Source organism: Suncus etruscus, chromosome 14 (assembly GCF_024139225.1).
Source record: "Suncus etruscus isolate mSunEtr1 chromosome 14, mSunEtr1.pri.cur, whole genome shotgun sequence".
NCBI lineage: Eukaryota > Metazoa > Chordata > Mammalia > Eulipotyphla > Soricidae > Suncus > Suncus etruscus.
This window is the reverse complement of record NC_064861.1, coordinates 62,877,352-62,902,980: the sequence shown is the minus strand read 5'-3', so window position 1 is coordinate 62,902,980 and position 25,629 is coordinate 62,877,352. Positions and strand designations below refer to the sequence as shown.

Below are 25,629 nucleotides of genomic sequence, written 5' to 3'. Positions count from 1 at the left end.
CCCATCTTCCCCCAGAGGACAGTGCTATCCGCTGTGAGCAGCTGGACATGCTTCAGGACTGGCTGGCTGAATTCCGAAAATCTACCTCCTCGTCCAGCACAGCCAACCCCGAGGAGTTGGTGGCATTCGATGTCATCTGTGGAGACCTGAATTTTGACAACTGCTCCTCGGGTGAGGTCCCGCCCTGCTCCGGTGGGCTCCTGGGAGAAGGCTGCCTGGCCTCTGAGGCAGCCTGAAGAACTTCCTGCTCCTCTCGAGTTTGTGGGCGGGATATTAGCAAGACTGTGATTTCTCTGCCCCCTTAGAAATCCTAGAACGGGAGAGCCCACGCTCTGCCTAGAAAGCTCTGGGGCCTCCTTGCTAGAGACAGAGACTCTCTCAAAAAGAATCACTGCAGGGAGGCCTGGGCCCCCAAACTCAGATGAGGGGTTCACTGATAGTGCTCCTGCTTCTTCAGATCACCCTAGGCACCAGCATTATTCTGTGGACGTCCAATGCTCCGTTCTTTGCCTCCCAGCCCTCCCAGCAGAAGGAAGCTGAGATAGACAGTAATGAGTCCAGGGTCGCACGGCCAGGAAGGCCTTCAGCTGGGATTTTAAACTCTAGAAATTAGCCCTTAAACCATGAGACAGAAAGACCTGGAGTTCATGCTGGGTGAAAGCTTGCATGGTTGGCTTACGCTGCTCTTGTGTGAAAACACCCCCTACACACACACACACACACACACACACACACACACACAAACACACGCCACAGATCCTTGGTAAAGTGAGGCTGTGTGGAACCTGAGACAAGGAAGGAAAGGGTATTGGGTGAGAAGTGCTCTCAACTTCCCTCAGTCCTCTTCAGGTGAATCTCAAAAGGTCCTTCTGGGGGCCAGAGCAATAGCACAGTGAGTAGTGTTTGCCTTGCACACAGCCAACCTAGAATCGAACCCCGGCATCCCATATGGTCCCTTGACTCTGCCAGGAGTAATTTCTAAGCACAGAGCCAGGAGCAACTTGAGTGCCACTAGGTGCCACTGAGTGTGGCCCAACAACGAGAGAGAGAGAGAGAGAGAGAGAGAGAGAGAGAGAGAGAGAGAGAGAGAGAGAGAGAGAGAGAGAGAGAGAGACAGAGACAGAGAGACAGAGACAGAGACAGAGACAGAGAGAGATTCTTCTGGCCTCTGTGAGGTCCCACTTCTTCCTCAATTCAGGCAACATGTGGGTTTTCTACAGAACCTGCAAAGGTCCAGGAGGGCCATGAGCAGTCTCCACCAGCAGGAAGGCTGAGACTGGACTGTGGGTGGGGAGGGGTGCAGTGACCCCCATGCAACTCCCTTAGGGGCATGGTCCTGGTGGGACTTGGTAGCCTATGGTCACAGGACAGGACTGAGGTTACAGCACCTCCTCACCTCTCCCTGCAGATGACAAGCTGGAGCAGCAACATTCCCTGTTTACACGCTACAAGGACCCCTGCCGCTTGGGGCCTGGGGAGGAGAAGCCCTGGGTCATCGGTGAGCCTGAGAAGACGGGACAGGGGCTGGGGCAGGGGGTAGGGTCAGTATGATGGGGGGTCTGCAGGAGTTCTTGCACTCTTGAAGACTGGTGGGACCGTTCCTGTGCCCACACACTTTCCCTAAACACCAGGCACCCTGCTGGACCAGGATGGTCTCTACGACGAGGATGTGGCCAGCCCTGACAATCTGCAAAAGTAAGTGCCTGACACCCCCACCCACCCATTCCAAAGTGCAGCCCCTAGGGATGAGTAAGGCCCTGACCCAGGGTTAGAAGTGGGGTAAGCACAATGCTGTGAGAATACCTGGGAGCCAGGGATCAAGGGCCAAAGCACAAACTCCTGCACCTGGGAACCCCTAGTTTGGTCCCATCACCACACAATTCCCTCATCCCTCCCACTCCAGCCACCTCTGAGCACTGAGGATTATAGTCCCTAAAGCAAAACAAAATATAGGGACAGGCATAGAAGTTGCAGTGACTCTCACACACCCCAAGGTGGCCAGGAGGAGAAAGTGGGGAGTTGGGGCGAGGAGATCCTAGACAGAAGCTGGGCCTGCTCAAGCACTACCTGCTTTGGAGGACAGGTGCCTGGGTCAGAACCTCTCAGAAGACGCTGGAGTGATAGCACAGCAGTAAGGCTTTTACTTTGCATGCACCAACCCCGAATAGACTCTGGTTCAATACCCGGCATCTCATATGGTCCTCTGAGCCTGCCAGGAGCAATTTCTGAGTGCAGAGCAATGAGTAACCACTGAGCACCACCAGGTGTGACCCAAAAGCAAAGCAAAACAAAACAAAATCCCAGAAGCGATGGGGGCTTCCCAAGCCTTTATAGCAGAGCTCTAGGTTGGCTTCGTAGCTGGCAGCCCCCAACTGAAAGATATCATCAGGCAAAGCACAGCTCAGAGGCAGCGGCATTCAGCAAAGGTGCATTTGCAGAGAAGAAGCAATTCAAGTCATTGTCTTTACAGCAGCTTCAGATTCAACAGAGCATGCTGCTGAGACCCCAGGCAGCCCTGCTCTGTAACTCACAGCCCAGACAGCACTGCGCTGGGCACCAGCTTGGGAAGCTAATTCTAGCCAATTAATCAGATTATAGACTAAATGGAAACATCAGCCTATGCCAAGAAAATGGTCTTTTTATGAGATGATGATTAAGAACTGACTATCAATAACTCCCGGATCATTGATGCTGGAATTAACTATCAAAGGCGAGAGCGGTGGTGGATGGTCACTGGTGCTGAGCAAAGCCCTGCGTGTCACCAGCCTGCTCATCTCCAGGCAGATGCAGCTCTGGTAGAGACCTAGGCTGACAGCTGGCCCAATGTCCTGCCTCTTGTGCCATCAGCAGCACCCCTGGTGGCAACACCTCCTATCGAAGCACTGGCCAGCAACTGCTTTGTATCTGCCCCCAGAACTCATTAGTGCTCAGGCCCTGTAGGAAAGAAGCCAGGTAAGATTAGGAATAGCACATGCCTTGTATGTGGCTGACCCAGGTTTGTTCCCCAGCATCCCATATCCCTCAAGCCTGCCAGGAGTGATTCCTGAGCACAGAGCCAGGAGGTGTGGCCTAAAAACAACACCAAACAAACAAACAAACAAACAAAAAAAAAACAACCAGGAGCTGTAGCAATAGCACAGTAGGGCATTTGCCTAGCATATGGTTCGTTCCCTGGCATCCCACATGCCCTATCCACCCCCTACCCACCACCCACCCCCGAGCTCAGAGCCAGGAATAATCCAAGCACCACTGGATGTGACTCAAAATTAAAAATAAATAAAAAGATCGGGGGTGATGCCCTGTCTAAACACCTGCCTCCTTCTAGAATCACCCCTGGTGCTGATGTATGTGGGTTTCCTTGCTCAGATCAAAGGCCAGCAGCTGCACCCCATGTTGCCTAAAACATGGCAGGTCAAGGGAGGGATCGGGGGAATCTAAGAGAGGAAAGGCATCCCCAAAGTCCAAGTGTCCTCTCTGTACACAGGTCCCACTGGCACGGGAATCGAACCCATTTCTGGAGGAGGGTTGGGAAAATCCCCAGTTCAGCTGCAGGCTCTGAGCAGAGCCAGGCCCACACTACAGCCACAGCCATGAACCCTCCCACAGGGAAGGTGAGGGGGCCAGAATCCAGCAGGGAGGGCACTTGCTTTGTGCACGGTTGATCAGGTTCATTCCCCAGCATCCTATACAGTCCCCTGAGCATACCAGGGAATATCCCTGAACATTTCTAGGTGGGGCCCCAAAGCAAAAATGAAAGAAGGAGGCCAGAGTGATAGCATTTGCCTTGCACATGGCCAACCCAGGATGAACCCAATTTCAATTTCCAACATCCCATATGGTCTCCCGAGCCTGCCAGGGTTGATTTCTGAGCACAGAGACAGGAGTGACCCCTGAGTGCCACCGGGGGTGGCCCAAAAGCAAAAGCAAAAACACAAAAGAGAAGTGAGGACAGAAAGCCCCGGGGCCCCGGGGAAGGTGGGGAGCATGGGGAACATAGGAGCACAGAAGTCATGTCCTTGTTTTGCACCAACACAGGGTTTTGGAAAGCGAGGAGGGCCGTCGTGAGTACCTGGCCTTCCCTACCAGCAAGAGCCCAGGGGGAGGACAGAAAGGGCGCAAGGACCTGCTAAAGGGCAACGGGCGTCGCATCGACTACCTGCTGCACGGCGAGGAGGGGCTGGCCCCAGACTGGAAAGCCGTGAGTCAGGCTGGGCAGCTGGGCTGGGGTGGGGGTGGGGGCGGGGGCAGAAGCAGGGCCTGTGTCATGGATGTCCAGGGGCCCCTCCAAGAACCACTTCCACTGAAAGATGCGCTCTGGACCTGACAGATGCTTCTGTCCCCACAGGAGGTGGAAGAGTTCGTTTTCGTCACCCAGCTGGCAGGCCTGACTGACCACCTTCCAGTGGCCATGCGACTAATGGTGTCTTCGGGAGAGGAGGAAGCTTAGCGCAGCCACGTCACCGGGAGGAGTGGGCTCTGTGGCCCTCAGAGCTTGTGGGGGGGGCTCCCATCCAGGGCCACCTCCTTTCTGGACAGCAGTGGCTCCCAGTGCCAGGAGAGCCGGGGAAGCCACAGCCAGTCCCCACGTTCTGGATGCCGCTGCCCTGCACCTCTGTGCTCTTGCCTCGGACAGGAGGAGGCAGGCCCGCCCGGGGCCAAGCTGCCCAACCAGTGCCATTCTCTTTCACAACGAGATTTTCTACGATTCTACAGCACAACCTAGTTTGTAAGAGGTGGGCCAGTATAAGAACCGGGTTTCCATACTCTTTGTATCTCAAGCTTCTCCAGGGTTCATCATTTCTCGTCTGCTGCCATGTTGTCTCGCATGCCCGCACCCTCGCATGCCTGCTGTCCGCATGCCATGTGCCACGCCGTTAGCCACACATACCCCTCACACGGGCCTCACCCAAGACGAAACTCCAAACACAATCAGAACCAGCCAAAGAAGCACTTCAGGGCCATGGGGCTGCCAGCCGGCTCCCTGCCAGCCTACCATACACCAGGCAGGGACCCAGGCCTCCCAGTGTCAGGCACTCAAGGGCGATCACAACTTCACAGGAAAAGTAGAGTGTGGCTTAACCACCACCCTTCAGAAGGATGCTGATCTTGCTGAAATGGGTAGGCCCTGCACCCCAGTGGGCTGAGGTGGAAAGACCGAGGGTGTCGCTTTTAAACAGGAAGAACTCGTGTTGGGTTGGGGAGTCCTGATTTGGAAAGTGAGATCTGGAGCTGCTTCTCTTCCATCAGAACCAATACATCCTTCTCCCAGCCTGGGCCTGTGTCCCTTCCACACCTTCGGATTAGACCAATCCGTCTCCAGGGATGGCCCTACACACACACAACACACACACACACACACACACACACACAACCAATCCCTCTCCAGGGATGGCCCTACACACACAACACACACAACACACACACACACACACACACACACACACACACACACGTTGGCTGAGCTCAGGAACCTTCTGCCCATCTCTGGGCGGGTCCCCCTGTCCTCTCACACCCCCTAACTGCCACTACAGGGTTTGCTGTCCCTTGCCCCTTGGGACAGGTCAGGGTGGCCGGGGCAGAGCCCACTGCTTGCCCAGAGCAGGCGAGGGACTGACTGGCACCCAGGCACACTGATGGCCACTATCGTACCAGGGTAGCTCTAGTCCTGCAGCAAAGACCCCTAACCCCTTGTCCACAGACACACCTGTTTTGGGTACGAGGCTTCTCCTGCAAGACTGTTCTTGGCCATCCCTGCTAGCACCCTCCCCATCCCTGACCTTGTGTCCAGCCCAGCTGGGGAATGCCTGCTGGTGCCAGGCGCCAATGCTGTGCCTTGTCCCCGATGTGATGTATGGGACCACGAGCAGTCCTGATCAGCAGGACAGGCATTTCTGGGGTCCACTGCCTGAGTCAGCGCCAGTCTGCCCTCACCTACCTGGCTTGGCCAGTGCTGTATTGAGGATCCACAGCAGGAGACTCCTTGTCCAGCCCAGCCCTACACTGATGTCAAGGGGCTGCTCACCGTGACCTGGGCTGTGCTAGGTCATAGCAAGACTTTGTGGGGCCACAGGGCCCCTACAAGGTGGAGCTCAGGATATGGGCCCAGAAGAGCAGAGACAGAGGCTGGGATCCTAAAGCAGGATAATCCCAGAAAACATCCTTCCCTCGGACAGCAGCATCTGGCAGGCCATTCTGCGGGGCACCAGGCCTAGGTCCGTGCTTGTCCCCCTAACTCACAGGGTGGCCCTAGGCAAGTCACACCTCCTGGTGCCTGGCCAGTCAGCTCCTGTCCTTGTGAGGTCGCCTATGCCCCTGGCCTGACCTTGAGAGCAGGCCATCCCTCCCCACCTTCGGCTGCTGCACGAGCTGCCTTTGCTCACACATACACAGTCCTCTAGGCCCATGGACGCCTGGGGGTGTGCAAGAAGCCAGACCTTTTCCATTTTGATTTTTTAAAAAGCAGAAAGATCTATGGCCTCTAGGCCCAGAGGGGCAGGACCCACATCCCAGAGCCCCTGGCATGCACCGAGGCCCCTCAGCTGTCTCCTTGGGAGAGGCCGGGAGATGGGGTCAGTCTCGAAGGAAACGGCCACGTTCATTTGTCCAACCACCCTGAGTTTTAAGTATAAATATTAACCTGATGCTTTTTAACTATTGTATTAACTTGCTGAAATTTAGAAATACTGTTTTAAAAAAAGAAAAAAAAAACACTTTTTTAATTTCTGTATTTTTTTCTGTATTGTATTCTCATGGGACATTAGGGGTTTTATATGGTAAGCACACCCAAGGTTTTGGTAAAAACATTATCAACTATCTATCTACACGATTCTTCCCTAGAAGAAATATCTTTACACCTGATAAAAATATTTTGGAAAGAGAGGTGTTTTTTCCTTTACTGGTGCTGAAAGGAAGGATGGATATCGAGGACAAAACAAAATAAAACTGTGAGGCTCAAGGCTGGTGCTGTCCACTTATTCCTATCAAACTGGGGTGCAGCTATCCTGACAGGATGGTTACGATCCAGATCTGCTTTGAACGCCAACAGGAAGTCAGGCTGCTAAGGTTCTTTCACTTAGGGTTGGCGGGGGTGGGGTGGGGGTCCATTTCCCCTCTTCCCTGGAGAAATGGGAGTGACCAGCACAAGGCCCCTGAGTTTGGGGAGACCAGGCTAGGGTGCTCTTGCCTTCCCTTCCCAGATGCCCAAAGATAGCACCTTTCCTCAGGAGCAGCACAAAGGAGGCACAAAGGGCTTTCTCCCCAGACCTCAGGGCTTAGCTGGTACTGCCCATGGGGCAGGATGGGCCATGAGCTTGGTGACTTTCCAGGAGCAGAGGGGGGAGACCCTACATCAACCTGTCACATGGGGGCCTGCAGGTGCTGCTGACATCTGTGGCAACCCTGGGGACTCTGCTCCCTCCTACAAAGGGTTCCTCGGACCCAGTGCAGATTAGGTGTCCCCTGAAATGAGGTTTTCCCCTCTCCTCAGTTAGGAGTCCTTGAGACTGGCACTAGAGTCTCATGGCCCTCCAAAGAAAGCCACACAGTTCCGCCCAGAGCCCTCGGACACTTTATTTCTCACAAGCCAGAGTTGGCGCCCAGTTCTGGGGTACCCAAGAGCGAGAAGTCCATAGTGACATTGCCAGTGTCAGGGTGAAACTCCACTGAGTAGCTGATGGTTCGGGAGCTGCCTGGCAGCACTGTAGAGTCCAGGGTAGGGCTGAAGAAGTACACGGCCTGCTTGCAGTGAGGGTTCCAGCAACAGTCCCCCTGCAGGAGGAGCAATGAGCAATGGGCAAGGGGCCCCAACTCCCCCACTCCACTGCAGGGGCCCCCTCCAGCTCTGAGGGGCTGGCACCCTCATACTACCTGGTCCTCCAGGGGCTTCAGGAGGCCGGTGCTGACGGTGCTGCTGGGGGTCAGGTTGTACTCCATCCACAGCACTGCGCCATGGCTCCTCCCGGGCCTGGAGCAGCGAGTGGACAGAACTATCAGCACATGGGCCTGGCCCCTCCATGCTCCCTTCCATGCTCCCCACTCATGGAGGCCATGCTTCCAAGTGCAGAGTGAGGGCCCAGAGCTAGCTGAGCACTCAGGTCTGCTCAGCCTAAGCTCACAGAAATGTGGGTACAGGAGGCTGGGAAGGATGTGACTGTAAGAATAAGACAGAGAGCTACCCTGTCCCCTGGTCCCAGGAATCAGCCACAACCAGTTCAAGGGAGCTGGGGATGGACAGGGCTAGAAGGGATGTCACCTCTGATGGCGCTGCAGCTCCCAAGAGGATCAGACAGGGGCCGTAGGTAACCAGGGCAACCCCGCATTTGAGCTTTGCAGCTCTGATCCACGGGGCAATGGATTTTCAAGTACAGGGACCAGCAGAGCCCACTGCAGCACTCCCTGCCACTCCAGCTCAGGTTAAGACAGGAGACCCTGTGCTAGCCCTGCACCACCCAGTCCAGGAGCCAAGCTCACCTCCTCAGCTCAATGGAGCCCCGAGCACATATAGACTGCTTGGGGACAGGCTGGCAGAAGTCGAAGATGAGGATGCGATGGGGGTCGGAGAGGCTTCGGCAGGGGTACTCCCAAAGGGGGTGCGGCTCTGCCTCCTTGCTCTCCCGGAAGTCCAAGGCTTGCTGAAGGGGGACAGGGAGCTGTATGTGCTCATGGCTGTGGATGCCTTGCTGGCTATGTCTGTGGTTCCTCAGGGCACCTGCCTCAGCCAAGTGGCACCAAGTCCTTACAGAAAAAGACCCCACTCAAACCTGGGCTTCTCCCCTTCCTTCCAGTCATCTTGGTAAATGGCCTTATACCAAACTTCAAAGGTGACAATTCCACCCAGCTCACAGGCTGCTCTGAAGACTAAAAACTTTTACTTGGGGGGCCGGAGAGATAGCATGGAGGTAAGGCGTTTGCCTTTCATGCAGGAGGTCATCGGTTCGAATCCCGGCGCCCCATATGGTCCCCTGTGCCTGCCAGGAGCAATTTCTGAGCCTGGAGCCAGGAATAACCCCTGAGCACTGCCAGGTGTGACCCAAAAACCAAAAAAAAAAAAAAAAAAAAAAAATTTTACTTGGAACTTTTTTTTTTTTTTTTTTTTTGGTTTTTGGGCCACACCCGGTAACGCTCAGGGGTTACTCCTGGCTATGCGCTCAGAAGTCGCTCCTGGCTTGGGGGACCATATGGGACGCCGGGGGATCGAACCGCGGTCCGTCCAAGGCTAGCGCAGGCAAGGCAGGCACCTTACCTCTTTGCGCCACCGCCCGGCCCCTTACTTGGAACTTATACAAGCAGCCACATCCACTGTGGAATAATGTGAGCAGAGAGCAAAGCACAAAGACAAATGACTTCCCCATTCAGTCTCACTCCATCCCTGACACTCCTCCTATATGTATGGTGCCCTTCACCCATACCCAGCCTGTTCTCATTGCATCCTGCTCCCGAAACTGCCCTAGTATGGGCACGAGGCTGCCTCACCCTCACATAGATATGGGAATGCATCACTTTCACATAGGCATGGGGCTGCCTCACTCCCACTATGGCCACAATGGTGGGGTTCTCCATGGCTATGAACAACAGCCCCACAGGACCCTCCTTCCACGCCCTCCCGAGCTTCATACCCTTCCCTGAAGCAGGGCCCAGAAATGACACTGAGGCACTCGGGGCATATGCTGCCTTCTCAGATGGTTCTGACCAACAAACTGTCAGCACTGGTGGGAGCAGTTCCAGTGGCTGGTGCTGATGGCACCAAGATTGTCCTGGTAACAGTAGCAGCACAACTGGGTACAAACTCTGGGCATAGCACCAGGGTCCTGCTCACAAGGAAGCAAATGAAAAGGCAGCACCTGCCCACACTGCCCCGAAGAGAAGCCTGTTTTCCACAGCTTCCTTCCATGAGAGCAACATGTGCCAGTCAGAGCCTGTGGCCACGTGGATAGGGTGAGGGTGCTACCACGCTACCTTGATCATGTCATCCATAATGTGAACATCGAAGCCTTCGCAGTTGACACAGGGGCTCCTGATCCGCCACAAGTCCTGTGAGGAAGGTAGGACCCTGTCAAACTCCTGGCAGGGTAGGGAAATGGCAGAAGTGCAGGACAGCACCCAGGGCCACAGAGAATCAGGGAGACAAGGCCAGGAAAAGGCCACTGAGCTGGAGCCAGGAGCAGCTCTCATCCCTAACCTGGGAAAAAGTCACACGTTCCAGAACCCTTGAAAGAGAACCAGGAGGCTGGAGTGACTTGGAGACATCAAACATACAGGATCTTAAACACTGCAGGCCATAAGCCCAAGACCCAGAGCAGGTTCCTACATTCCCTGTCTAAATCTCCTGAACACGCTTCTCAGGAGAGAATATTCTGATCCAGGATATGGAGGGAGGAAACTCATGGGTACTTGGTCACAAAGCCCTGAGGCCAGGAAAACCGCCTAAGAATATGTGCTGCTCTGCATCCCCATTCAGCAATGACAACAGTGTCAGTACAATCTGTGGCAATCTGGTCAGGTAAATCATTTTCACAGAAAAAATACCCAGAAAATAAGCACCAACACCAGGCGACTCGGAGGAGAAAGACATTTCTTACAAAGAAACACCAAATGAAGTTCACTCCGCATTTTATGTTAAAAGCATTTAAAAAGGCTTTTAATAATAAAAAAAAAATTTAAAGTGCCTTTCCCAAAATGACTGTGCTACTTTGATGAGAAAATTAAAACGATGCTTTTCAATTCTGTCTTGCAGAAAGAAAAGAGGCTGACTCTGATCTTAGAATGCTTTTCACAGCAACAGCCTCAACTCTCACAAGCAGAGCAAGCTGCACAGCTCTTAATTTCTATCTTTTAATTATTCTGATAAGCCATAATTGTCAAATGACAACACAGTCATTTCCATTTCAAATGTCAAATTACTGTTTTTTGAAAAAAGGCGAGTCTCTCCAATCCAACGGTGTTGAGCCGAGACAGACCAACACAAAAGACCCAACCTTGAGGCCTGAGTCACTCCCCCAGCGCCCAAGGCCTTTGCAAGAAAACAAGCTGCCCAGCACCACCCTCTCCCTGCCACCCTTCTGCCCAACCCTCTGGGTGACCTACCCTGAACTCCACGACCATCATGTGCAACGAGGCTGCCAGGGGCATCACAGTGGCCCCAGGCTCTAGGAGCTCTACCAAGGCAGTCCGCACATACCAGAAGTAGAGGTTGTGCCATGGCAGCAGGCTGGTGGTGAAGAATGGCTCACCCAGGAGGAGAGAGATCTGGAAAGGAGTGAGGCAGGCTAGGAAGTCAGAGGATCCAGCAAAGGACAGTACTTGGGTTTCAGAGGACTCAAGTTCTGGGCCACTCCCTCTCTCACAAGCCACGTATGCCAAATCTGCTCCTGAGTGTGACATATGTCACTGGTCCTGCCCTCAGGGGCACAGTGACCAAGAAGAAAACAAGGAAGAGGTTGGGAAGGTTCAGTAAAAAGTATCGGGAAGGGCTGTATTGAGAAAATCCTACCAAACTCTACCTTGTTAGTTTATGGCCAGGGTGCATCTGGTGACCTCTTCACTGAACTCTGAAGCAGGGGGTGGACATTGGCAGCAATGTATCGTCAGTACCCAGCAAAGTACTTGACCCAGAGCAAATGGGTGGGAGACTGGGTGACAGGAATGGCTGCAAATGAGACTGTGCAGTGGCAATTTTTTGTGTTGTCTTTGGTGTTCTGTGGTGCTAGGACCACACTATCAGCAGGGGACACTTCTGACACTATGGACAATGCCAGGGCTGGAACACACATGCCAAGCACGGGCTCTACCAATTAAGCCAGACCCCAACTCTAGTACAGCTCCTTCAATTTACCAAAAATCCAAGCTCATGTACATACCAGAGCAGTAGGTGGACAACTGCTGGGCACATACATTTCCTGTCCACCAAAAAGTTACTAGCTACCATTAACTGAGTCTGCAGATGTCAAAGACTGGAGCCTACTGCAGAGGGACACATGCCCTGCAGATGTAAGGTGCTGGGTTTGATTCCTGACACTACGTGGTCCCCAGGCACTGCTAGGGTCAGAAAAACAAGAAAGATAGCAACTCCCTCTACTAGATTAAGATAAAAAACAGCAATTATCACAAGCAGACTTTTATTGATTTACTTTCTAGCAATTCCATATGCCATTTCTTTAAGTTTTGTTGGAGAAAAAATTTGTGATATGCTTACCAAGGGGACAGGCTGAAGGTGTGTATGTAACATGGAACTTCAGAACACTGATGGAGTTCAGTTATGCCTGAACAACTCTATTTTGAACAACTTTGTAAATCATCATGTCTTTAAAATTAAAAATAAAGATTAACAACATTTAGGCTTGGAGAAATGGTACAGCAGGCAGTGTGCTTGTCTGGCACATAGCTAACCTGGGTTCAATCTCTGGTGTGGCCCCATCCTCCCTTCTTCCTGTGTAACCTGATCTCACCTGCAAGACCCCGCCCATTTTGGGGAGGGGTCTTGGAAAGGGTAGGTAAGGCTTTGACGGGAGAGGATTAAGGCTTTTGGTCTTTGCCAGCATGGAGGTCAGAGGGAAGATGGCTGAAAGGAGTTAAGATGCAGGGCAAGCTAAGAATGGCATGCGTGGGGCCGGGCGGTGGCGCTGGAGGTAAGGTGCCTGCCTTGCCTGCGCTAGCCTAGGACGGACCGAGGTTCGATCCCCCGGCATCCCATATGGTCCCCCAAGAAGCCAGGAGCAACTTCTGAGCGCATAGCCAGGAGTAACCCCTGAGCGTCACAGGGTGTGGCCCAATTAAAAAAAAAAAAAAAAAAAAAGAATGGCATGCGTAAATGGTTAGCAGCCGCATCTGTTGGCTAGGGCTGAATAAAGATGTTATCTCTCTGGAAGCCTGCCTGTGAGTGAGTTCAATACCCATCGCTTTTCTGGACCCAGACCCACCGGTTAATGGGGGATAGAGCCACGTGGCCTCCATCCACCATCCAAGTCCATCCTAAGGGCTTAATGCAACACTTGGTACCCCATAAAGTTCTCTAAGCCACATCAGGAGTCATCCCTGAGCACAGAGGTGGGAGTAAACCCTAAGCACTGTGGGGTGTGGCCCCCAAACCATATAGAAATAAAGTTCACAGAGCTGTGTGCTTGGAATGGGTTCATTTTTATGGGCATGAAATCATGTCACAATACCATCATGCGAGGCTAGAGAAGGCAGTTGTGAACGGGACAGCTGCAGCCCTCATGCAGAAAGGGGTGTCCCAGGAGAAGGAAATGTGAGCAGCAGGACACCCAGATGTCACCTTTAAGAAGGGAGATCCAGGAAGAGCAAGAAGTAGCAGGTGGAGACGAGAGAAAAGGGACAGATGTGAGGTGGACAGAGGAGGGAGTCGATCAGGAGACGGTTTACACAGTGCTCAGTCACTCAAACCCACAGGGGCCTGGAGCCCACCTATGTAGGAAGAAGTAGATGATGGGGACTATGTGAGGGAAACAGGAGGCACCCTTCGCCCTGTGTTTACCTGCAGGGACAGAGACTACTGCTGGCAATGCCTACTGTGCATCTCTGCACCTGCCTCACCCTACATGGTGGAGAGGGCCCAGGGGCAGGGTGGTAGGGGCCAGCTTAGAGGTTTGTCAGCCACAAACGCAGTCTACCAACTCACCTTTTTGCCTTCCAAGTCAGCCAATGTGAGTAATTCGGCCCGTTTCTCTATGATATTAATTTTATCTTCCAAGTGGTTAGCTCTGAAGATCTTAGAGAGAAATAAGAAGAAATAAAAAGCATTGGTTTTGTTCAGGGGGCAAAAAAGCTCAAAGGTGCTTTTTCTGCTTGCAGTTTTCCAGTGAAATAGTTGCAGAATACTTTCAACTATTTGGGGGCATTCTCTCTTCTCATCCCAAAGATCAGAGGGTCCCAAACTTACTGATGCCTGCCATCCCTTTTCAGAAGAGTGGTCACTCAGCACTCCCTGGAAAGGTCTTCTTTAAGCCAACAGAAAGTACCCCTCATTTATGAGGCTACATCCCCAATCCCAGAGACCCTCCCCTGTCCCCTGGGAAGGGTCACCCTTATAGATACAGAGAATAAGACCCTACAGAATGGGAAGCTGTGGTTACATAGGGGAAGTGGTCCTGGGAGGTGGGGGGGGGGGGCCAAACAAACAAACAAAAAAAAAAAAACCCTATCCCTCTTACCCAATCACCAAAACTAATCATCAGCAGGGACAGGGATCAGGTCACAGAACCAGTCAGATAAGCCTGGTATCCCAGAAACAAACCATCAATCAGTTCCAGCACCAATGGGAGTTCATGAGTGAGGGGAAAAAGCCAGCATATCTTGCACCAGTGAACCAGGGAGGGAACTGAACCCAGATTTAGTCCCCAGAGGACACGGCTCTTCCCCCAACCCCACTGTCTTAGCAAGAGCTCACTGTTAGCAGCTATTGCAAGGCCATGATCCCAGACTCGGGCCACTCAAGGGTCCCCAGTGTTTCAGTACCAATTACCACTTACTTTTGCCATCAGTCTATGCGAGGCCGCTGAACTCTCTATTGTAAATACCTAAAGAGACAACAGGTGATTAATGGGAGTAAGAAGTCCAGAAAATGATAGCACAGCAGTAGGGACTTTGCCTTGCATACAGGCAAGACAGGACAGACCCAGGTTCAAATCCCAGCATCCCATATAGTCCCTGGAACCTGCCAGGAGCGACTTCTGAGCACAGAGCCAGGTATAACCCCTAAGCACAGCCAGGTATGACCCCCCCCCCAAAAAAAAAAAAGTACCCAACCTGTGCGTTCCACAGGACAGACCTCCAGCCCTCATCCAGAGGACAGACTGACCTCCTTCCCACCCTCACCCATGCAAGGAACTCCTGCCTGTGGAAGAAGAAACAATTCCCCAAATCCCGGGACTGGGGCCTGGTAAGGCCTCTAAGATCACAGAACTGGGGCCACACACCACCCTGACTCAGGCTGTGCTTGGGAGGTAGAGAAGGTCCCATGAGTACCTGCTTGGCACCTAGATGATGGGCCAGCACAGCGAGCAGGCTGCCATCACTGACACATAGGCAGGTACTGCCTGGCTTCAGCACCTGCAGGAAGAACAGCCCCTTAGCACCAGAGACACTCTACTAGGACCTTCTCCCACTCACCCTATTACCCCAGGGAAGACCCTCCTCAGGCTGGCAGGCTAGCTGCGGGCCTGTGGGGTCACTCACCAGAGTCTGGGAGCTGGTCCCAGGGTAAGTCAGGACACTTTGGCCTCTACCTCCCCTTTTTGTCCCCACCTATGCACATGAGCCCTTTATATGTGAACCCATGGCTGAGATACCCCACTACAAGACAATAAGGAGCAAAGGTTTCCAGGCAAAGTTAGATGATCAGATCTACACTTCAGAAAATTTGAAAAGAAAACAGTAAATAAATGGTCCAACAAGGCAGCTGAGTCCACTAGAATAGCATCCAGAATTGCAGCAACACATGGAGCAGGGAGTGGAGGATTCCCAGCTACAGCCTCTCCCAGGAGAGCAGAGAATAAGCCCAAGAATAGGCACTCCCTGTTCCCTCCCACCCTGCCTAATTGCCTATCCAGAGACGAGAAAGCCCAGAAAAGTAGCAAATCACAGGCCAGCATCAATCTGAGGTCCCTGTCCTGCTCCACAGAGGCCCCTGGGGGCAGGAACTCACAGTCCTTAGGGCCTGGATGTACTGGTCCGTTCTGTCCTGATCGTTGATCTCTCCAAAGCGAGGCCGGTTCCAGAGAATATGAGCCTGGCAGTCACACACAGGGCGCACTACAGTGGCTCTTATGTTCTTCTGGGGGCTAGGCCAGGGAGGAAGTGTTAGGGGGTACTGAGCAGCAGTGCCTAGCCCTGGACCTGCCCTAGGGGCCTGGGTGCACGTTATAGCACTCCAGACCTTGGCTTCTCACCATCTCCAACTGAGGCCCCTTCTGACCTTGCTTCTACTCGGCAGCCACCCTGGCCTACTGGTCAGACCCCTCACCTCAATGCAGTAACTCCACAATTTATATGATATCCACCTGTGGCTCCCCTGGCATCTCCAGGGAGTCCATATGGGCCCCAGTTGAGAAATGCTGCTTAGGGGGCACAAGGCATGGCTCAAGCTGTCAAGCCAGCATGGGGACCAAAGAACATTTGATTCCAAAGTTTGTGAACACGTACTCCACGGGTCCCTCTCCTGAGCACAATGGCAGGACTTAGGTAGTCCCAAACTTCTTTTTTGGAGGAGTGGGAGAGGTGGAGGAGGTGAGAGAACCAAGCAAACTGAGCAGTACTTAGGGTTTACTCCTGCCTCTGTACTTATCGAGACATATGCTATACAGAGGGTAGAACCCAGGTAGGTTGTGTACAAAGCAAGTGTCCTACCCGCTAACTGCATTCTCTGTCCCTACCAACCTTGGCTCACAGTCAGCCAAGTCTTTTTGCTTTTCTGTCTGGGTAAAAAGGTGACCACGGGGCCTACATTTATAACTGCACTAGTGCAACAGATCCCATTCACGAGACTTGGGACACACCTGGTCCTCTGAAGGCTGTACCAGATACAGTAGTCGTCATGGTGGGCTGTCAGGCAGAGGGACGAGCCTGGGGTCACGGGCTCCTCTTGCGGTAGGAAGTACACACACTGCATCCAATGGTCGCGCCACTGAAACAGCAGAGAACTGTTCACAAAATGTAGCAAGGGCACCCACTTCAGAGCGTGAAGCCAAAATAGGGAGTGAACAAGAGAGCTGTTGTGCCAAGGAGATAAAGAAGAACATTCTCAAAGCTAGAGTAATAGCGCAGCAGGTAGGGAGTTTGCCTTGCATGCAGCCAACCTGGGTTCCAGAGAGATAGCACAGCAGTAGGGCTTTTTTGGCCTTGCATGAAGCTGGCTGACCCAGGATGGACCCAGGTTCGATTCTTAGCATCCCAAATGATCCCCTGAGCCTGCTAGGAGCGATTTCTGAGCGCAGAGTCAAGAGTACCTCCTGAGCACCGCTGGGTGTGGCCCCAAAACAAAAACAAAACAAAACAAAATAAATCTGGAGAAAATAAAGAAAAGTTTTGTTTATTCCTCTTCTTGATTTTTGATTCTTGTTTTGGGACCACATCTTTAGTGCTCATTTCTGAGATTCGGACTTCCCTACTTCCATGCTCAATTGTGTACTGGGCCCGCTCCACCTTTATTTAAAGAAGCCCATGTTCTCTCTTGAGAACATTAACTCTTTCCCTTTTTTATTTTCTCCCTCCCTTACCTCACTACCTTCTAGTAAAGCCCATTTTTACTTAAAATAAAAAAATAAAAAAGATGTGGCCATGTGGCAATAGGGACAATATGTGATAATGGAGATCAAACTGCGATTAGCTGCAGACAAAGGAAGGCAGATAAGTCCTATGTCTCTACTTCCTATACTATCTCTACAGATCCTTAAGTCATTTGCAATCAACTAGAGTACTTGAAAACTGCAAACATAGTTTTTACAATGTTCAAAAGTCAAAAGACAAGTCTCTTGAATGCAGGCAGGGGGTGGGGGAAGAGGATGATGGGGGGCATTGGTGGCGGAAAGGTTGTACTGGGGAAGGGGCTGTTCTTTTTTTATAACTGAAACCTAATTATAAACATGTTTGTAATCATGGTGCTTAAATAAAAGTATCATAAAGAAAAAAGTCAACTTTTGGGAGCCAGAGCAATAGCACAGCAGGTAGGGCGTTTGCCCTGTATGCGGCTGATCTGAATTCGATCCCCAGCATCCAATATGGTCCACCAAGCCTGCTAAGAATAATTTCTGAGCACAAAGCCAGGAGAAACCCTGAGCACTGCCAAGTGTGACCCAAAAACAAAAAACAAACAAACAATAAAAGAGGGGTGTAGAGCGATAGCACAGCAGTAAGGCATTTGCCTTGAAGCAGCCACAGAGGACAGACCTCGGTTCAAATCCCGGCATCCCATATGGTCCTGAGCCTGCCAGGAGTGATTTCTGAGTGCAGAGCCAGGAGTTAATTCCTGAGCAAGGTCAGGTGTGACCCAAAAATCAAAACAAACAAACAAAAAAAGTCAGCCTTTGGTAAGCTGTCTTTATACTTTTTGATAGTACAAAGCTAAAACACAGGATTCTATCCAAAGGGGGGGAAAATCGCACGCACACACACACACACACACACACACACACACACACAAATGGGGCCAGAGAAGACTGTACCAGAGTTAAGGCATTTGTACTTGCCTAATGCATGGCTGTGCAGGCTTGAGATTCAAATTTTCAGCATCATGTATGAGCCCTGAGCACAACCAGGGACCATTTCTGAGCACCACTGGGTGGGGTCCCAATACCCCCCAATACCCAGAAAAATGAAGCTATATTCCCATAAGTACATATATCACAAAATTATTTATGCTAGAGAAAAAATTAAACCTGGAAACAAACCAAAATGCCCAGCAGTTCAGAAATGAAACTAAATCATTATCCAGGACACTCAGACACTTGAAATGCTGACACTGAAGGTTACAGTACAGCATGGAACAGAGTCAGCACTGACAGTGCCCTGCAGGGGAAGAGACCAAAGAAGCAGAGCTTGGAGGAGAGGAGGACTCACTTTTGATTAATTTTTGTTTTATTTTATATACCAAGACTCATAACCTCCTGCTTTAAAATAAAGACCTGGGGCTAGAGCCATAGTACTGTGTGTAGGGCACTTGCCTTACATGCAGCTGCCATGGTCCAGTCACCCTATATCAGTGATGGCTAACCTTTTTGAGCCCGAGTGCCCAAACTGCCTCACAAAACCAAAGGATTTCCTCAAAAGTGCCAGCACGTCAATTAAACCTTAATAACATGATTTTAGTATCTAAAAACTATGTGGCACGTGCCCCATATCTTAATGGCGGACCTTCCCACGTGCCAGCTGCAAGGCCTACAAGTGCCACTGCTGGCACGCTTGCCATAGGTTCGCCATCGCGGCCCTATATGGTTCCGCAAACCCCACCAGGGGTGATTCCTGAGTACAGAGCCAGTAGTAAATCTTAGGCCTTGCCAGGTGTGGTGCCAAAAAACAAATCAAAATAAAGATCTGAGACTTGCCCTCAGAAACTGGGCTACTGGGGCCAGAGCGATAGCACAGTGGTAGGGTGTTTGCCTTGCATACAGCTGACCCAGGACGGACCTGGGTTTGATCCCTGGAATCCCACATGGTCTCCCAAGCCAGGAGCGATTTCTGAGTACATAGCCAGGAATAACCCCTGAGCGTCACTGGGTGTGGCCCAAAACCGAAAAAAAAGAAAAAGAAAACTGGGCTACCTAGCTTAATTCCGGCAAGGCTGGGGTGCCATCACTGGCAGGAACTAGGAAAAGGTGGCCCCATCTCACAGGGATCAAGGATCTGGTCCTGTCTGGTGGGGCACTCAAGTCACTCTCTCCACTGGTCTTGAATCCAGCTGAAGGGTGGGAGAGAGACAGTCTCACACATCTAACATGTCTACAGAGAATACACGCTAAGAGATGAAAATGTAACCAGTTATGTTCTGGGGGTAAAAAAAAGACAAGGTGGACCAACCAGGGTCTCTCAAAGCTGCTCTTCATCCCTCAGATGCAGACCCCTGCACATTCCTTGGTGCCCATCATTGTGCCCTCCCCACACGCCAGCCACTGTCAGAGTTAAGATAGGCTGAGAACATTCTAGGCCTCAAGCAGCACAGTGAAGCCCAGTCACTAGGGGCTCTTCCAACTCCCAGCAGCCCAAAAGTCAGGAAGGACACAGGATATCCCTGCCCCTGTCAGGAGACATGTCCCCACCACTCACTGACCCTCACATGAGTCCCTGCACCAACCACAAAGAAAAAATATACACAGTAGCATATTGAAGATATGCAAATGAAAGTTAATGAACATTTTTCATCCTATTCTTATGCTAATTAAATTTGCACTCCAGGAGAAAAAGCACTCAACTCTGGAGAATTCTAACCTGTGAAAGCCCCTAAGACAAGCACACATACTTATTAAGTACACACATTCAGGCACACTGCATAGATGCAAATTCACCCAAACACACATAGACTCACACACTCAGGGTATACATACACAAGCACATGCGCGCGCGCACACACACACACACACATACACACACACACTTACCCTAATATGCACAAGTACCAATTGGACACAACCCCTCCACTGTCCCTATTAGGCCTCCCTCGAGTCTATGTCGAGATCCAGCAGGCCAATAACCAGCCTGCAAGTGAGAGAGGCCAAGAACACAGAAAAAGGAGACTTGATGGTACCAGGGGCTCTCAAAACAGGGAGATCTGATTCCCTCAGCCTGAAGCTGTTTTCTCACTTTCCCCCTTTGAGTTTGTGCAGAGGGATATGTAAAACATGCACATAATTAAAAAGTTCTAAGAACGTTTGTAGAATGAAAAAAAAATCTCCCTGTCTACCTCTAATTTCTAGCTCCCTGCCCAGAAGCAACCATTTTCATCAATTTCTCTTATTCACTTATATATTATACAATATGTAATGTTATATTATATAAATATTTTATATGTGTGTTAAATATTATAGGTTACATAACATAAAGTATAATGTATAAATATATTTTATATATTCTATAATGTATGTGATTATGTTATATATTATGTATAATTGTATGATACATAAAATAATATATATTACAATATATGTCTTTATTCACTTATATTATACTCATTCATATTTTACATATATATGAAACAATACAAACATGAAAACAACAGAGAGAAAGCAAAGTGAGTGACTCCTATTCAGTCCGGTAGAAGCACAAGGTAAAGTTGTTGTTGTTTTTTTTTCTGCTTTTTGGGCCAAACCCAGCAGTGCTCAGGGGTTACTCCTGGCTGTCTGCTCAGAAATAGCTCCTGGCAGGCACGGGGGACCATATGGGACACCGGGATTCGAACCAACCACCTTTGGTCCTGGATCGGCTGCTTGCAAGGCAAACGCCGCTGTGCGATCTCTCCGGGCCCGTGACGAGGTAAAGTTTTTCTTTAACCTGCATTTTAATCTATTTCTGTGAATCCTTCCAAAGATGCTCCCATACACACACACCCACCCATTGGGTAACACTCACATTGCCACGCCCCATTCTGCTCTGCATCTGTTTCTGCTTTACTCATGCTGGGACGGTTCCCTGCTGAACTGAGCTTTAGCTCTTCATTCAAGGAATAGACTAGTGGTGAGAGACTGCCTCTGGGCCACACAGTCTGTTCCTGCAGAGTTGACAAGACTCTCTTGGCAGGTATGTACACATGTGAAAACCCAAACAGAGCTTCAGAGCATAGACGTGGTATCAACACCCATGTGACAGTGCCACAGGCTCACTGCACTATGGATCCCTTATGATGTTTTTCCTCTTGTCCCCCACCCTCCACCAACATTGCACTGTCAAGCTGTGAACATTTTCTTTGGGGGAAGGGGACACACCTGGCAGCACTCAGGAGTTACTCCTGGCTCTACACTCAGAAATCGCTCCTGGCAAGTTCGGGGGACCATATGGGATGCCGGGATTCAAACCACCGTCCTCCTGTTTGTAAGGCAAACGCCCTAAGAGGTTCCCATTCTAAGTGCGTCTGAGAATCCTTGTGATTCCTGTGGGGTACCAGGACTTAAGATGGTCAGTGTATAGAAATCCCTATGGCACTCTATGCAGTGGAGCCAAATGGTGACTCAGCCTGTTAATGTTAAGTTCATTTTACTGTAGCTAACCTTGTGGGGTTGTATTTTTGGTTTGTTTTGAAGTCACACCTGATAATGCTCAGGTGTTACTCCTGGCTCTACTATCAGGGATCACTCCTGGTTTTTGTTTTTGTGACATTTTAGGGCCACAGGGCCATATGTAGCAGAGCTCTGGGGCAACTCCCAACTCTGGGCCCAGGAATCACACCTGAAGGTGCCTGAGGAACCAAGTAGTGCAAGGGAATAAAACCAGGTCTCCAGCATATGTGTACTTTAGCCTGCTAACCTACCTTTCTGGCGCATAGGTTTTGAAAAAATACTTTCCTTGGATCAGAGAGTTTGCTCAAGGGTCTGACTATATAGGAGGAACCTTAGGGTCATTCTCTGGTGCCCATGGCTCTGGAGGGCTGATACATCAGTGGTCCACAAGCAACACTGAGTGTAGCCCAAAAACAAACTCTTCTTTGACAATGATTCTCACATCCTCTCTTCTGTCTCCAAATTCTTGGAACTCTTAAGATTCAACGTGTGACATGGCTACAACCAAAACTGGGTACATTTCCTAACTGACATGAACCACGCTAGATTCCCACCTCTTACCTGGAGCTCCTCTGGGTCTGAGTGTGCCCAGAAAGGGGCCATGGTACACTTGATCTTCCCCTCAGGGTCCATTTCGATGTCCCACCAGGAGAGCACCACCTGGGCTTGGCCAGATGTCAGCGGTTCAAACTGTCTGCTGTGGCAGGTTGTGGAACTACTGACCTGCTTGCTGAAGTCCACACTGTGAAAGAACATTTGAGAACTGAAGCTCCATCTTTACTTTTTTTTAATTTATATTTGGTTTTGGGGCCACACCCTGTGGCACTCAGGGATTACTCCTGGTTCTGTGCTCAGAAGTCACTCCTGGCAGGCTCAGGGGACTATAGGGGATGCCTCGATTCAAACCACTGTCCATCCTTGGTTCGCTGCATGCAAGGCAAATGCCCTACCCCTCTGCTATCTCTTCGGCCCCTGAAGCTCCATCTTTAAACCATCATGGTGACTTCATCAGTCACAAGTCTTGACAGCAATGGACAATGCCTGTCTTCCAAGACAGATGCCATCAGCCAGCATCCTTCCCGCTCAACAAGAACTTCCATGAGTCTAGAGCACAGCTATAGGATAGCAGGTGTACTTTTGCCTTGCAGGCAGTCAACAGCACCCTATATGGTTCCTTGAGCCCTGCAGGAGTGACTTCTGAGTGCAGAGTCTTGACAGGTATGACCCAAAAAACAAAAAACAAAACAAAAAAAAAAAAAAAAAAGGCCGGGCGGTGGCGCTAAAGGTAAGGTGCCTGCCTTGCTGCGCTAGCCTTGGACGGACCGTGGTTCGATCCCCCGGTGTCCCATATGGTCCCCCAAGCCAGGAGCAACTTCTGAGCGCATAGCCAGGAGTAACCCCTGAACGTTACCGGGTGTGGCCCAAAAATCAAAAAAAAAAAGATGAATTCCCCAAAACCCCAATCTTACTTAATGTCTCAATGAGCTTCTCTGGTACCTGAACATAGGCAGCACGTCGCTGAGAACCGTGAAGTCAGTGGGCAACACCTGGTTCAGCTGAATGTCGTAGACAGAGGGGGCTCCAGGGCACCTCTCCAGTTCCACAGGGGGGACGATGACTTGCTTCCCATGGCTGGTCTCCACATGGATAGGAAAAAGCTTGTTCCATGACCACATCTTTCTGGACTCTACTAGCTGTGCGTACACAGTGGCCTTGTGGGGCACTGCCTCACAATTTTCCTACATTTATATTCAAAAACAAAAGCACAATACCATTTTGCTGTAACCCTACATAACCCATAGAAATTCCCATCAGTGGGAACAGCTTTATTTTTTCCTTTGGGAAAAATCTGAGGTGCTCGGAGTGGCCCCGGGAGGTGCTGGAGTGCTGTGGATTGAAGTGGAGTTGACTGTGTGTAAGGCAGACAATTGCCTTAACCCCTGTACCACCTCTTCAGTCCCTGACAAAAGAGCTTATTCCTTAACATTGCCTGGTTCAGTAATATCTACCACATTAGCAGGGTGAAACAGTTAACTCTTTTCAGTCTATATCCTTGGAAAATGAAAAAATTTTTTTTCTTTTTCCAAAAGAACATGCACTATGCCAACAATGACTTATGTCAGGTAAATTCCCAGCTACCTGACACTCTTAAATACTTCAAAAATAAACCTTAATTGTCATGAAGCCATTAAACTCCCACACTGATTTGGGAAGAAAAAAAAAAAAAAAAGAGTCCAAGCTTTATTGCTTTGCAATAATTCTAGCACCAGAGCTCCCCTCTAGAGCAGCTCTAGTCCAGACTCCAAATCCTTCTTATTCCACAGCCCAGTGGAGAAATGTCCCACACCTGGCCCAACTTTCTGGACCTCTCATTTTTCTCTGCCACTCCCCAGATGGCCTCGATCACTCCCTCTTCACAGCCTAAAAACCACATTTCCGAAAAATTCTAAGGTCTCTCAGTTTTTCCTACTCACATGGCCCCAAATAGCTCAAGCTTCTTGTCTGCACTGCCAAAAGGAGTCAGATCTGTGAGCACTCCTATGACAACACAGAGAATAAACAACAACTGCACAGAGGGGTCAGAGAGAGCACATCATATAAAGCACAGGCCTTGCATACAGCTAGGGCCTGTATTATCTGGTCCCCAGTGAACTGTCAGGAGTAACCACTAGTGTGGTCCAAAAACAAAACAAAAACAAAAACAAAAAAAAGAAAAGAAAAGAAAAAAAGCAAGACCTATACTTCTATACTTCAAGCTCACATTTCCATCATGTTTCTCCCTTAAAAATTCTGCCAAATAGGGTCCAGAGAGATAGCATGGAGGTAGGACATTTGCCTTGCATGCAGAAGGATGGTGGTTCACCATCACACCCAGGGAATGTCTCTTGAATGACAAGACCTCAGAAGAGTGTCTGGTCCATCAAACGCACCCAACCAAAGCAGAAGGCTGGAGGCACAGAAGTCAGAACCAAGGAAACTAATCTTGCAGGGCCTTGAGGGATGTCCTGAGATAAATGGAGAAATCAGGGTCTCAGGTTGTGGGTGGGAGCCCACCTGCATGAGGTGCCGGTGTGCATGCTCGTAGGAGGGCAACGCACCCTCCCCGATCAGCTCTGTATCAAAGAGCTCCGTTATCAGGATGTTGGCGCGACAGGGCAGGTCACCATCTGTGGAATACAGGAACAGTCAGAGGCAAGCAGTAGATCAGAAGCAACAAACTAGAAATACTTAAAACAAACAAGCCAGAAGGAAAAAGTTACTTGGTCATTCGATTTAAAATACATGTGGGCCCGGAGAAAGAGCACAGCGGTGGCGTTTGCCTTGCAAGCAGCCGATCCAGGACCTAAGGTGGTTGGTTCAAATCCCGGTGTCCCATATGGTTCCCCGTGCCTGCCGGGAGCTATTTCTGAGCAGACAGCCAGGAGTAACTCCTGAGCACTGCTGGGTGTGGCCCAAAAACCAAAAAAAAAAAAAAAAAAAAAAAAAAAAAATATATATATATATATATATATATATAGGAATGCCATTATGTCTACAACTGACTTTCGATGTTTCAAGAATAAAACAAAAACCACAACCGTTGGGATACATATAAGATAATTGCAAATATATAAGCTAACTATTGGCATCAATCTGTTACAACTTAGAAAAATATCAAGAGGGGTCAGAGAGATAGCACAGTAGTAGGGCATTTATTTGCCTTGCACGCAGCCGAAGCAGCATGGACAATGAATCAAATCCTAGCATCCCCAGAATTTCTGGGCACAGAACCAGGAGCAAACCCTGAGTGCTACCAGGTGTGACTCAAAAACAAAAACAAATGAAAAAAAAATCAAGAAAAGCAAAAAACACCCCTGCCCCAAAACAGACTTAAGTATAAGCACCTGAAAACAGAAAGACAGCAATCAAATATACA

At 50.3% G+C, this 25,629-nt stretch overlaps 2 protein-coding genes across 2 annotated transcripts in view; one reads left to right on the top strand and one right to left on the bottom strand.

Annotated features, from left to right (window-relative positions):
- The window catches only part of SMPD3 (sphingomyelin phosphodiesterase 3), a 78,511-nt gene extending 73,498 nt beyond the window's left edge, over window positions 1–5,013 (top strand). The window contains exons 4-8 of the mRNA XM_049786381.1: window positions 16–171; window positions 1,409–1,498; window positions 1,632–1,695; window positions 4,036–4,198; window positions 4,346–5,013. Of these exons, the coding sequence (XP_049642338.1) occupies window positions 16–171; window positions 1,409–1,498; window positions 1,632–1,695; window positions 4,036–4,198; window positions 4,346–4,447 (575 nt within the window). The 3' untranslated portion in view covers window positions 4,448–5,013. The remainder of the gene's footprint in view (window positions 1–15; window positions 172–1,408; window positions 1,499–1,631; window positions 1,696–4,035; window positions 4,199–4,345) is intronic.
- Window positions 5,014–7,544: 2,531 nt separating this feature from the next.
- Window positions 7,545–25,629, bottom strand: part of PRMT7 (protein arginine methyltransferase 7) — a 41,810-nt gene continuing 23,725 nt past the window's right edge. Inside the window, exons 6-18 of the mRNA XM_049786374.1 lie at window positions 24,768–24,880; window positions 23,211–23,452; window positions 22,275–22,455; window positions 16,509–16,636; window positions 15,659–15,794; window positions 14,980–15,063; window positions 14,484–14,531; window positions 13,634–13,723; window positions 11,083–11,244; window positions 9,955–10,029; window positions 8,470–8,630; window positions 7,867–7,963; window positions 7,545–7,767 (exon numbers count right to left, since the gene is read on the bottom strand). Of these exons, the coding sequence (XP_049642331.1) occupies window positions 7,576–7,767; window positions 7,867–7,963; window positions 8,470–8,630; window positions 9,955–10,029; window positions 11,083–11,244; window positions 13,634–13,723; window positions 14,484–14,531; window positions 14,980–15,063; window positions 15,659–15,794; window positions 16,509–16,636; window positions 22,275–22,455; window positions 23,211–23,452; window positions 24,768–24,880 (1,709 nt within the window). The 3' untranslated portion in view covers window positions 7,545–7,575. The remainder of the gene's footprint in view (window positions 7,768–7,866; window positions 7,964–8,469; window positions 8,631–9,954; window positions 10,030–11,082; window positions 11,245–13,633; window positions 13,724–14,483; window positions 14,532–14,979; window positions 15,064–15,658; window positions 15,795–16,508; window positions 16,637–22,274; window positions 22,456–23,210; window positions 23,453–24,767; window positions 24,881–25,629) is intronic.